Source organism: Etheostoma cragini, chromosome 11 (genome assembly GCF_013103735.1).
Source record: "Etheostoma cragini isolate CJK2018 chromosome 11, CSU_Ecrag_1.0, whole genome shotgun sequence".
Lineage (NCBI taxonomy): Eukaryota > Metazoa > Chordata > Actinopteri > Perciformes > Percidae > Etheostoma > Etheostoma cragini.
The window spans coordinates 17,494,358-17,508,943 of record NC_048417.1 but is presented as its reverse complement, the minus strand read 5'-3'; the positions used below and the strand labels follow the sequence as shown (position 1 = coordinate 17,508,943).

General features: G+C 40.1%; 1 protein-coding gene across 2 annotated transcripts in view; it reads right to left on the bottom strand.

Annotated features, from left to right (window-relative positions):
• Nucleotides 1–606: 606 nt before the first annotated feature.
• The window catches only part of bard1 (BRCA1 associated RING domain 1), a 27,543-nt gene continuing 13,563 nt past the window's right edge, over nt 607–14,586 (bottom strand). For both annotated transcript variants that reach the window (XM_034885706.1, XM_034885707.1), the window contains 2 exons: nt 5,331–5,428; nt 607–1,108 (listed from right to left, as the gene is read on the bottom strand). In XM_034885706.1, coding sequence (XP_034741597.1) covers nt 764–1,108; nt 5,331–5,428 — 443 coding nt within the window. In that variant the 3' untranslated portion in view covers nt 607–763. The remainder of the gene's footprint in view (nt 1,109–5,330; nt 5,429–14,586) is intronic.

The following is a 14,586-nucleotide window of genomic DNA, read 5'->3' as shown; positions in this document are numbered from 1 at the left end:
CTACCAAGAGGCTGGGTCTGTCAGAGGTTTCTCCTTAAAGGGGAGTTTTTCCTCGCCACTGTCGCACTGTTGCTTGCTGTGGAGGGAACTACTAGAACTGTTGGGTCCTTGTAAATTATAGTGTGGTCTAGACATACTCTACCTGTAACGTGTCTTGAGGTAAATCTTTATGAATTGATACTATAAAAAAAATTGAATTAAAATGCCAGCACTGACTGAACAAGTTTTTTTCTATTCTACACTTTCACCTGTAGCCAGTAACTTTGGGTAATGACCAGAAACAAATCAGATTAAGGACTCAAGTTGCTGAAAGGAGTTTTCTTCAGAGTGTGCCTGGGCTCACCTTTAGAAATTGAGTAAGGAGCCTTGGATATCTGAATGGAGCTAAAATATATGAGTAAAGTTGATGTCAGTTAATGTGGTTTGCGGCATTTGATAAGAATTCCTCCTGGACATCTCCCTGTGGAGGTTTTCCAGACATGTCCATCTGGGAGAAGAACGGACTCAGAACGACGAATATAAACACTATATACTGTGCACTTTATGTGGGAGACATTTTTGCACTCTAAGCTCCAAAAATAAAGAAACAGCAACTTCAAGTTTAAATTGTAAGAGCCACATAATTGTTTTATTATTGTTTATGTGATTCATGTTTACTTAATCACCGCATTTAAAAAACAAAACAAAAAAAACACATGATGACCATACTCAAGGACAAGTGATATCTCAGTGAAAAAATATTATTGAATATACAAAATATTGTTTAGACCGACGCTTTGACTGACACGGGGAGGAGGCGGAAGGCTGTGACGCAGTCAATGAGCCAGGTGGAGGGAGCTGACCACACCTTACCTCGCCTCACTACTGCCGGCTTGTGGGGGCCCTGGGGGTCAAAGATGATGTACTGGGTGCAGAGGGCCTGGTCAGAGCCTGGCAGTGCGTGGTAGGCGGCGGCACTCATGGTTTGTGTCACATCGCTGTCGGGCTTGGGCTGCCGGCTCAGGAGTTGACCTCCTCCTTCCTGGAGCAGCTTGGTAAGCTCGCCTTTGGAAGGAGCCTTAAAGAAGCCAAGGAGGAAGAAGAAGCAGCCATCGAAGAGTGGCGGGAGCTGCAAAAGATGAATGATTAGAAAACAAACAAAGTCAAGCATTGGTGACTCTTATAAAATCAAAACACTATATTATCTTCAAATCATTATTCCATCACAACATCCAGCACCAGAAAAAAAACTCATTGTGGGAACATTGGTAAAATGATTAAAGTCTCCCCTTTTGTTCATTAGGAACAGTTAAACGCTGAATCATTTCCTTACCAATAAATCTAGGCTCTCATATTACCAAGTATCTGCATGGATGCTTTGTATTTACTTCTTTCCGGCAGAGCCAGGAGACATTTTTATCAGCACCATTCTCCAGGCAAAATCTGAACCACTAAGCATTGCTGTTTAAATCAGCAGTGAATTAGGCCGCTGGAGACTGTTCTATTCACAGCATCAATGAACTCAACTGGTTTGGGGTGTTAACTGGCTCCCTCAAGAGTTTCTAGTAAGAACTTTATTTGTCTACACTTGGTTGGATTTATGAATCTATGATTGATGATAAAAAAATTAAATAAATCTTGAATGGATATCTCCTGCACAACAGTGAAGCAAACAGAAGAACCTACAGTAGGGACATCTTAAATCTACTAATGCACACACGTGAAGGGGCATCACTACAACAAACCCTGTGTTAGTCTGCTTCTTAAGCCTTTCAGAGCGCTGATCTTTTAGGGGATAAAAAAAAGGTAATCTTTCTTTTCTCTAATGCATACAAACAACGCCATTAAGAAGTATTGACTACCCTCTGACATTTTCACATTTCATTGTTTTAGTAGATAAATTGTTGATAATAAACAGAAAAAAGACAATGTTTAACTGTAATCAAATTTGATTCAATAGGTATAAAAACACAATTAAAAGGTATTCCCCAACCCCAATATTTAGTAGAGACACCTTTAGCAGCAAGTAAGCCTTGAGTGTGTGTAACTAGGTCTGTATCATCCACACCATCTAGACAAGGCAGACTGTTCCCATTCTTCTTTGTAAGAATGACAAACGCACTGTCAAATTTCATGGGGACTGGTATGGGAGCTGCTGATGTCTTGCAGGACATTAAATCTGTTGATGTTTTAGATTAGTTTGGAGTAGTTGTCTTTCTGGAAAATAAATACTCTCCCAGATCACAGTTCTCTTATAGACTGCAGCACGTTTTTCTCCAGGATTTTGCTGTATTTATTTTACTCTCCACCTTCCCAAGCCCTTAAAGGGCTTGCTACAAAGAAGCATTCCCACAACATCATCCTCATAACACCAGGCTCTGAGGTATAGATGGTGGGTTTCTGCTGGTGTATGCTATTGGATAATAGCATATTATCCTCCTCCATAGCACGCTGAAGTAGGGTCTGGCTACTCCACACAGCATTCAGGGATGGGAGGATAACGTGCATTGGTTTTATGACATTTCTTTAAACCAATCATTATCGTCATGATTGGTGCTTAACTTCGCACAGAGCCGCTGCAAAATAGTTGTGCGACAGAAAACTCAGATTCTCTTTCTCATTAACTCGGCATCCGAGTTTACATGCAAACAAAGTAGGGCTGCACAATCAACCGAATTTTAATCGCTATCACAATTTTGACTTCCCACAATCAAATTTTCCTGATCGAGCGCTTTCATAGAACGCTGAGTTTTTTTTTGCAAAGCCAATCTACCGCTCCTTAATCCACTGTCTGCTAATGAGCAAGTCAAAGTAGTTCCCTGCACCCTGTGCATTCAAGATGTAGACAGTCACAGAAGACAGAGAAATGAGAGGAAAACTCAACAGATAGCAGTCGGTTATACGTCAGTCTCAAGGTTTACCAGTTTACCGGTAAACGCAACATTTTGTCCCGTCTGTTGTTGTTCAGACAACAGCACTGACCAGTGCTAGTTGGTCCTGCTAGCGTCTGTTAGCTGTTAGCTCCTCTAGGACGCACCGGTGCTAATGTCCTCGCATCCGCTGCAATTCTGTTTAAGTGGATATGGTTTAATTTTGCGTTACATGACCCATTTCTTCTGTAAAGCTGTGCCTGTGTTGGATCTCTTCTCTTACTCTCTCTTGTCTTACTCTCCGTGCAGCCCTGCCAAACAGCAGCCGCCGGTCCACAATTATGACATTTGTCCACAGTTTTAATTGTTATTAACTTAGCTGTATATTGTTAAGCATGAGGGGCAAACCTGTATTTGTACCAGTGTTTCCGCTATCACAGCGGCCACAGCGAAGAACACAGAAGAAGTTATTGAATGCAACTAACTTCAGTTGGTAGAGTAACCGCGTGAGATGTGACTCATGGCCAGAACATCACAGTTCATAAAAACTCAGCGCAGTGACGATACAGACATTTCATACACACGAAGTGTGTCTCCGCCATTCGACCCGTGCTGGACCCGTTCATAATGAGTCAACCGTCTCTCTGTGTGTAACGTCCATCACACTCCGTCTCGCAGTTATAAATAGCCTATGCGACAAAATTTGTTTTGGTTAAAATCAACAAATGATCTTGATATAAATTTTGATCAAAAGAATTGTGATTATCATTTTGGCCATATTCGTGCAGCCCAAAACAAAGATTTAAAAAATTTCGTTTTCAGAGGAAAATTCTCTGTCTGCGTGTAAGCGAAGGGCACAAACAAAGGGAGATGGCTTCCTTTTTCAAAATAACCATGTACATGTAAACATGCTGCAAGAGGTCACCTGACATGGTTTCCCCAACAGTCTTGAAGGAATCCCCAGAGATGCTTAGCACTTGTTGGCCCTTTTGCCTTCACTCTGTGGTCCAGCTCTCCCCAAACCATCTCTATTGGGTTCAGGTCCAGTGAGTGTGGAGGTCACCACTCCATCACTATCCTTCTTGGTCAAATAGCCCTTACACAGCCTGGAGCTGTGTTTGGGGTCATTGTTCTGTTGAAAAATAAATGAAGGTCCAACTAAACGCAAACAGGATGGGATGGCATGCCGCTGCAGGATGCTGTGGTATCCATGCTGGTTCAGTGTGCCTTCGATTTTGAATAAATCCCCAACATCGTCACCAGCAAAGCAACCCCACACCATCACAGTTCCTCCTTCATGCTTCACAGTGGGAAGTAGGCATGTAGAATTCATCCCGTCACATTTTCTCAATCGCACAAAGACACGGCAGTTGGAACCAAAAATCTCAAACTTGGACTCATTAGACCAAAGCACAGATTCCACTGGTCTAATGTCCATTCCTCGTGTTTCTTGGCCCAAACAAATCTCTTCTGCTTGTTGCCTCTCCTTAGCAGTGGTTTCCTAGCTGCTATTTGACCATGAAGGCCTGATTTGCGCAGTCTCGTCTTAACAGTTGTTCTAGAGATGTGTCTACTGCTACAACTCTGTGTGGTATTCATCTGGTCTCTAATCTGAGCTGCTGTTAACTTGCGATTTCTGAGGCTGGTGACTCAGATGAACTTATCCTCAGCAGCAGAGGTGACTCTTGGTCTTCCTTTCCGGGGGAGGTCCTCATGTTAGCCAGTTTCGTTGTAGCGCTGGATGGTTTTTGCAACTGCACTCGGGGACACAAGTTTTCGAAATATTCTGGACTGACTGACCGTCATTTCCTAAGTAATGATGGCCACTTGTTTCTCTTTACTTAGCCGATTGGTTCTTGCCATAAAATGAATTGTAACAGTTGTCCAATAGGGCTGTCGGTTGTGTATCAACCTGACTTCTGCACAACACAACTGATGGTCCCAACCCCATTAAAAAGGCAAGAAAATCCACAAATTAACCCTGACAAGGCACACCTGTGAAGTGAAAACCATTTCGGGTGACTACCTCATGAAGCTCATTGAGAGAACACCAAGGGTTTGCAGCACCATCAAAAAAGTAAAGGGCGGCAACTTTGAAAAAAAACTAGAACGTAAGACATTTTTTCAGTTATTTCACACTGTTAAGTACATAATTCAATATGTGTTCATTCATAGTTTCGATGCCTTCAGTGATAATCTAACTACAATGTAAATAAACAGGAAAATAAAGAAAACACATTGAATGAGAAGCTGGTTCCAAACTTACTGTGTTTTTGTTCAATTAGTGTAAAAAAAAACAAAAAACAAATTACAATTAACAAAAAACACGTTAAAGTCCCAGGGATTTATTTATGGCACTCTTTGCTGCTATATAAGAACCATGTTTCACTGTCGGAAAAAGGTAATTTTCCCCAAGGACAGAGGGTCTAGACAATTTATATTCCTCTATTTCACGTTTGTGTTTGTATGCTTCACACTTACCAAGCTACATCTGTTGACACGGCTGCGCTGGGGGCCTTCTCCTGCCTCGTGCTCAATTTCAGGCATCCTCTTGCCTGCCTGCAGACATGCCTCCACCCCTGACATCAAAGAGAAAGAAAAGAATTAAAGCTACAGCTAATTATGTTGACTTGATAGAATGTGACAAGGCAATTGAGAATGGAGGATGACAAAGCTCACTTCTGTTTTATCATAAGTTGGAAGATTTCAAGTATTGGCAAAGCTGCAGTTGTTGACAGAGAAAGATGTCCACAGCATGATCAAGTTAATGATGCAACCCTTGTTTAAAGTATCTCAAGCTTAAGCAGAATTCGAGCATCATCTCTTTCTCTCTTAAGGTTTTAGGGAGTCAATGATTTAACTGTGTGACAGCCAGCATCCTGGCATGTTTTGAATCTTTTGTTCTTTATCCTTACAAAAATCATCTTGAAAGGAGGATACGTTTACTAAAAAAAAAAAAGAAAAAAAAAAGAACAGTCACATATTTTAATGACCTCTTGCTGTCACAGATAAAACATGGTTCTGTACATGGCACAGATCACAGTGCTGTTTTTCCCAATAAGTGTTTAATTAGTGACTCAGTTATTTGGGGTATAAATAAATATCTAGATTTGATTGAAAATACTGCAGTTTGCTTTAAAAAATGATGTGAAATAGATCTGAGATAGATCTTGGCCTGAACAACTATTTTGATTATAACAGACTTCTCGCAACCCTTCCAACTTTGAGAGATGCAAACGGTGCCCACAGACCTAATACACACATGCCAAGTATCAACATTTCACCAAACCCAGGTGATCCATTTCACCTTCCATTGAAGTTTATAGAAACACAATTACCCTAATCTGTTCATCTTTGTGCTACAGTGGGGCTCAAAAGTTTGGGCACCCCAAGTAAAAACTTGTATTAAATGTGCATAAATAAGCCAAGAAAAGATGTAAAAAATCTCCAAAAGGCATCAAATGACAGATTAGACATTCATATAATATGTCACAAAAGTTAGATTTTATTTCCATCATTTACACTTTCAAAACAACAGAAAACAAAAAAATGACGATTTGTGGCACCCTGGAGAGTTTATAGCATGCACCGCGCCCTTTGGAAAGGTGAGACCTGACATTGTCATGGATTGTTCTCAATCATAGTCTGGAAAGACCAGTTGATGTCAATCTTAAAGGGGTGATAGAATGGTTATGTATAGTATGTCTTGCTGTTCTTTAAGGTCTCCTGATACGGTATGTAACATTTGTTGGGCTGAAAATGTTGCTTCTGCTGTTCTTTTGGCCCTCATGCTACCCTGTTAAATTGACCATGATTGAAACGAGAGTTGTTCTGCCTTAGATGGTCTGCTTATGAATATTTAAATGAGCTACCCGCTGACTAGACATGACCAACAGCCCTCACTAAAACATCCAAGGTTGAGATAGCATGGATACTTTAGGTGTTAAACCATATCATATATAGCGTTCCATGTTATACTAGTTTAATACACACTTGTTGTAGCCTAAGCATAACTTTGTATTAGGTTTGTTTTTACCATTGTAAGCAACATAAGTTATCAATTTGCAAACGGACAAATATTTTACAACTTGTATCCTCCCAAGTTCAGTCAAGATGTCTACTTGACTGAAATGTTAGTGGCCAGTTTGTATTGGGCAGTTCATAGAGATGCTCACAACAAATGCGTCTTAGTCACTATTGTAATATTGTTACCGTATACTCTCCTGCTGAATAGTGGTTGTGATTATGAATTCCGTACATTCTTTGCCACGTAGTAGTAGTGTGTTATCTTACAACAGGATGTCCATTTAACTGGACAGGAGCTTACCATTTCTGTTCCGTTTGTATGCTACATCTAAAGTATTACTACTCTCACCTGTGTGAGTACGTCAAATGTAATCTTGGAACTACTATCCTGCTGATTAGGTCATCTGACTATGAGATAATCACCTTGTTAACATGTAGTAATGAGTCAAATTAAAACTACGGTGCATCCATCTTACCTTGACAAGTGTACTTGTGGAAAATGTGCACAATTGCACCAGAAGAGACAAAATATGCGTTGCCAAGAAATACCTGAGGTAACCAAAACTACAAATACATGACTGTATACTGACCCAGGTTTACTGAGGAGATAACCTTTATGACTGACCATCCAGGCCTTCATCCGGTGTGTCTCAATACATATTCTTTGCAAAATGCAATGAATATCTACAGAGTTGACCATGGCCCGTTGAGAATCAGAGGGATGGAACGGTGAGGCCAATTTGACACAATTGTAGTTCAAGTATAACAATACCTATTGATTGGTTCAGCAGTATTATAAAAACACACTGTATTATCAATACAACAAAATGAAAAACGTTATTTTGTTTCAAAATAATCATCCAGTGTTATACTCTGAAATCTAAAAGATAAAAAATTTGATTTTCCACTACACCCTGTTCTCTTTGCAGGCAATGCAGACACGCGGCCTCTACAACTTTTGTGAGCTGGTGCTGGGGTTTTCTTGGGAGAAGTGTCTGTGTCGTGATCCCCTCTTGTGTGGTGCTGCATATACGGAGGAAGTTTCTGGATGCTTCAGGGCAGTATGTCAGGTTCAGACCCCCTCAACTGAACCATGACACATGTTCAGCAACAGCATTGTCCATGGAAGGCCTGTCGAGCTGAGCACACAGGTCCTGGGGCCCAGGAATCTGCCGGACTGCTTCCAGAAAAGAACACCAGTCGCATCAGGTCTAAGACGTAGCCCGTTGTGTGTTTGAAAAGTCATTTTTAGCACCTATACCATTGCACATTTTGATTTGTTTGTAGTGTGTGAAAAGTTATTTTTTATTGCCTGTACAATGCAAATTTTTATTTTTGTTTGTAATTTAAAGAAAATCTTAAACTTACAAATTGTTGGCTCTATCTTCACTTGTTTAACGGTGTAATCTCCCCTTTTGGCCTTTGGGAACAGAAGTTTTTACATTAGTTTCCCCTTGGCCGTCTTCCGTTGTGGGCAATCAGCATTCCTATTGAAGTGCATGGCTGCAAGATACAGCCTGAAACAAAAAACTCATTTTGTAACATAATTGTATTAACTTTTACACACACCAAGCAAAATACTTCAGTTAACTCAAAGCAAAAGCAGTTGCTAAATCTCTAAGCTGTGCCAAAGTTGTACTCTTACCAGTGTTATTACAAGTGCCTTACAGTTAGAGCAGCTTAAAACTGAACTGATTTTAGATGGCCGACAATTAGGCTTGATGTCTCTAGAGACCATTGCTCATGTCTCACACCTTCACTAAACAAAACCAGTTTCTGCAGACAATTTGTCCCCCATCGACATTTGCCTTTTCTAAAGACTTGTTTTGTTGAATGATTAAGTTCTTAGGGAGTGTACATACCTGCATAACGTTCCAATGAAGGGGAAAACAACATTTTGGGAGAAAACAGCTGGATAACACTGCTCTGCTAAATGCTACCCAGTCATAATGCTACACAAACACCGTAAGACGTCTGGTTTTGTAAGAATAACTAGAATGTTTCCTTTGTTTTGTATGTGAGGTCTTAATGTCATTTGAGACAGTTGTGTCCTGCAAGATGCCACACTTGGAGCATATATTTGGCCTTCTGCGTCTTTCGTATGCTGTCGTTCTTGTGATGTACTCTAAAATGAAAAAAAAAAAACCGTACAAATAAATATATTGCAGTTTATATCCGGATGGACTAGATAATATTTGAAATAACGTTTCCAGTTCTGTTGTCGAAGCAAATGGGATCGACATAGCTAACTAGCTGAGTAACGTTACAGCTTAGCTAGCAACCAAACTATCACAATTCTACTCATCTGCAGTTAGCTAGCTCGCTGAAGCAATACAAATTAACCTGACAAAGTGGACAAACATGCATCGTGAACTGTAGATGTAGCTAGATGACAACACAGGGTATTTATTCAAATGAACCACAGTTAGGAAAATGAAACGTTACTTCCTTTGCCAACACACATTCTACCTATACTAGCTACAGGATACGTTAGCATTGCTAATGTTACTGTTAGCGACTAAATTATACTTACAGCTTGTGGTTGTGATGAACATACAGTTGGAACAGCCCCTTTTTGAGCAACAGCAGCTTAGCAAATCCTTCTTTAAATTGTCCAAAGTTTTGAAAACTGTCTTTGGTGAAATGGTTCGAGCAAATTAATAATTGAGTGTCGAACTTCACAGGAATCTCCTTATCGAGAAACATCAGCCATGCCCGTCGAGTGTTTGCTTCCTTGGGAAGACTATGAGAAGTGTCACAATTCCCTGTACAGCCTGGAACACTGCATTTACGACCCTGGTGATTGTCGATATCCTAGAAAATATTCCAAACTTTCTTCTTTGTAAATTCCGTCAATGTACACAGAGCAGCGTGCTCAGTCTGATATCAACTTGACCTAGCTACATTCTGAACTGTTCTAAGGTCAGTGACCTGTATGTACATTTTGGGGCGTGAACATTCTCTTATTACATCCATTGGCGTGAAAAAGCTACAGGTGCTGAGATGTTGACGTCATCTTTTAGCTTTGTTGGGATTTGCCCGTTTTCAGCGGCAGTTTCAAAATGTGAGATTTGCAGAGGAAAGGCTTGTCAATGGGATTTTGAGCTTCTACATATGTCCCATTTACTCACCAAGCTGTCGTTATTCACATATGACAAAGCAAAATTGGTTTAGCATTCAATCAACCCTTTAAGGTTTTAAATGCCCAGACTCATCTGACCTTGCCCCAACAATCAGCACTATGGGTTCTTCTAAGCAGATGTCTAAAAAACTGAAACTGAAAATAGTTGACGCTCACAAAGCAGGAGAAGGCTATAGGAAGATGGCAAAGCGTTTTCAGATGCCAATTTCCTCTGTTCGGAATGTAATTAAGAAATGGCAGTCATCAGGAACAGTGGAAGTTAAAGCAAGATCTGGAAGACCAAAAAAAAAAAAAAAAAAAAAGAACAGCTTGCAGGATTGTGAGAAAAGCAAGTAAAAACCCACGTTTGACTGAACAATCCATCCAGAAAGACCTGGCAGACACTGGAGTTGTGGTACACCATTCCACTATAAAGAGATACTCGTACAGATATGTTCTTCCTGGACGAGTCATCGGAAGAAAACCTCTTCTATGTCCTCACCACAATAATCAGCGTTTGAAGTTTTGCAAATGAACATATAGACAAGCCTGATGCATGGTGGGAGTTCTGTGGAGTGATGACGTTAAAACAGAACTTTTTGGCAGGTATGAGCAAAGGTACGTTTAGAGAAGAGGCCTTCACAATCTCCTGACCTAAACATAATTAAATAAATCTATGGATAGACCTTAAAAGAGCAGTGCGTGACAGACAAGAATTGAAAGACTCTTGGCTCGCTATAGGAAGCGTTTCCAAGCTGCGCTACTTGCCAAAGGGGGCCGTACAAGGTATTAACTCTGCAGGGTTTGCAAACATTTGCAGATTCAATTTTTTAAGTTTTTGTTATTTTGAAAGTGTACATGATGGAAAAAAAATCTAACTTTTTGTGACCTATTAAACAAATTTCTAATCTTTCATTTGATGCCTTTTGAAGATTTTTCCATCTTTTCTTGGCTTCTTTATATACTCCTTTTTGTTAACTGTCTATTCACGTGTTTTATCGGTTTTTGATGCTTATGATTTTTAACTTTTTGTACTTGTGTTTTATCTGTTTAACTGATTTTATGTAAAGCACTTTGAATTGCCCTGTTGCTGAAATGTGCTATACAAATAAAGCTGCCTTGCCTTCTTTATGCGCAATAATACCAATTTTTACTTAGGGTGCCCTAACTTTTGAGCCCCACTGTATATGTGCCATCTGTGGTGGTTTTACTGTACAGCAATATATAAATAAAATGTATTATTATTTCCATATCTTGCAGCTATAGCATAAGTGTCCGTGTATCTTGTCACAATACAACACCTTATGAGACAGCAAATTACACACACATACACACACACACACACACACACACACAGCTCATATACAGAAAATATCCAGAACACGGGGTTGAGTGTAATTATATTCCTTTATCCCCTTAATTACAGCTTTCATTCACAGAGACCCTGTCAGAGGTTTAGGAAGAGAAGAGGGGAGATACTGGGGTTAATTGCTACGGACCATGATGCTTAATGCTGAAGAGCCATTAGCAAGTTTGCTACTTACGTTCACAAAGACTGAATGCAGAAAACATCTCAACCCCTTCATTCCTGAGTCAGTGCAAGCAAATGAACCTACTTCCTTGATTAATCAAGAGGCTACCCGGAGAAGTGGGAATCCTTTCATTATGAAGACAACCACTGGAGACTAGGGTTTGACTGATGTGAAATTATGAAGGCCCATACTCACACTTCACGGTCGAGATGGGGTACAATAGCTCATTCTTTATTGATACTCAGTATCCTAAAAAAAAAGCCACTGTATTCAGGTGTGCAGAGAGGGCACAGCAGCAAAACAACGGCCCACAGTTGAGTCCACGGTTCAATCCCTCTTAGCAATGCATCTGGCAGGGCTACTGTACGTGCATAATGGGGCATGCATTCAGGTGAAGCCTTTTGCTGAAACCCTAAGAGAAGCAGCCAAAATATGTGTATCGGGAGGAAGCACATGGGTGCACACATCCTCCCTGGGCCTAACAGTGGGCGTAGCAGTGACAAAAAAACAGTACAGGGAAATAAGCCATCACAAATTGGAAAATAAATGGGAGCGATAAAAGGATAAAGTATATTAAAAGGAAAAATGCACTGTTTTTGCCTTTTTTCCAAGAGGGAAATGAGAAGCATAATCTCACACTTCATGTTTGCGCATTAAGCGGGAAGCTGCAATCAGGACTTGGTTAGCCTATTTTAGCATAAAGACTGGAGTCAGAGGGACACAATTTGCCCGGCTCTGTCCAAAGTGAAAAAATATGCCTAACAACACGTTTACACAAGGTATATGGTTTGTTTAACCGATACGAGAACAGAAATGAAAAATATCTGTGCGGAATTTCTTTGCAATATCTCCAGCTATAGCGCAGGGTTGCTTATGTACAGGTTACACAAATATAATACAAATATGATTATTAGTAGTGCTGTACTTAACCAAAGAAATTCTTGGTCGACTGAAGTTGTCAAAATATCGGCTAAAATCAACTGAGGCGGAAAAAATGCAAGATAAATTAGCTGTACTGTTGCGCAGTACTTGTGCTTGTAGGCTATTTGCAGTATATTAAATTGTTTTTGACCTAATTATTTTGCACTGAAAAGCCACTCGTCTGTTGGCTTTGACAGCGCTAATTCAGCGCTCCGTGCATGTCCTCGTACGGAGCGCTGAACATGGAGCTCGGCTCCGCGGCTGAGACACGAATAGACCAATTATTTGAATCTTTTACTCTTAAACACAAAAGGCACGTCCACTTTAATATATACTGTATATTTAAACATATGTGGTCAAGCTCAGTTCCTCGCTGTGTTGTATTAACTCTGAAACTTTCTCTTTGAGTCCCTCACATTTTGCGTGATGGTGTGGCAAGTTGGCGCTGTATATTAACAAGTTCTTAAAACCTCATATCCTGAGCAATAAAGTCGACAATTCCTTCCGTGATATTATTTTTGCGTTTGGATGGTAGAGGCTTATCCTCCAGCGGGGTCTGGGGAACGCTACCGTCATTGCCGATGGGTGCGCCGGTAGTTATAAAACGATTATTAGACTACAAAATATGCCAATTCTGATATGTTCATATGGCCTGCTCAAAACAGACAGGACAACAAACTGTTGCTTGCAAACTTTTTTCTGTTATCTATTTTGGTAAAATACTGCCACACTGGCGAATTCTTTGACATGGTTGAGGAGGACTGACAGGAAATTAAACAGAAATTAGACCGTAACGGTCTATGCTTCCACCTGATGAAATTAACATGAAAAAAAAATTGACCAATCAGAATTTTTGTGGAGCCAGAACGTATCAACCAATAAATTGACTAGTTGACTGGGAGAGTACAGCTATAAATATTAGTAAGCTTCAGATGTTTTTTTTTTTTTCTCCTGCCATCAGTCTTTAAACTAACTAGGTATGGTACGAGACATCCTGACGCCTGCTTGGACCTTGGGATTAATACACATCTCCTAATCTCAAATAAATATATTCACAAAAATGTTTTTTTGTTTTTAGGTAATAAGTGCATGATGAACAAAAGGTTTTAAACCATTGTTTTATCTTCAATGAAAGCCTAGGTAAGCTTTTATTTGGATGGAGCCCTGTTAGGCAGGATGAAGTTGATTTTCATGGTGAGTTTAAAATAAAAAATGGAAGCTGCTTTTTGAAGAACAATGTGTTGCAATGAAACGCATGACTAATAAAGGGGTAAGCTTGGGCTTGGCCTAGTTGACAGCGGTGGCATGTAAAAGCAGATGACAGGGAGAACTCAGCTGCACACACAGAAAACAAGGACAGAGACAGACAAGATGCTACAATAACTGTCATGAGGGAGACAAGCTGTGTCAAGTGCTCAGCCTGCATAGAGAAAAGAGATGGGGAGGGGCTGAATATGGTCCAAACACAAAATCTTATACAGAGTGACACAACCACGCACCTAAACACACATTGGCAAGTCTTTTTTTACTTCCCCTAAAGCTAACTTCTTCTGAATATCTAGTGACTTGGTTCAAGGACGCCAGGGAGACTGGCTGGGAAAACCAATTGTTTAGCTAAGTATTCATCTTGGTTCGAGTTAGACATCTTTACATCACTAGTAATATTAAAGCTTTGAGGTGCACTGATTCAGAGATCTCTTCCCCCTGTCACCCACAAGCTCTATTTAGCTGTCAGACATGTAAGCAGGTATGTGCACTGGTTTGCACAAAATAAAATGAGCTGAGCACACTAAATATCTAAACGTAATTGTCATTCATTATCATGGTGAAATCTAATCTCTACGTTAGAAGACCTTAAACTCCAGGAGGTAAGTAAATATTAGAAAGTAGTAAGGTAAATATTTGAGTTTTGGATCTATAGTAAAAACATTTGACTGAACAATACTTAGATTCATATTAAGTTAAGTGTATTGACTGTCTTTCCTTTGTGCTTCTGCAGGAAAGCTGTCACAGGCTAAAGTTACATTATTTGACAAAGTAGTCACATATACTGGCTCACTCACTCACTACAGCCACTAGTCATTATGCAAAAAAGAGCAATAAGAATCATTCACAACGCCGGATTTCGGGATCATAC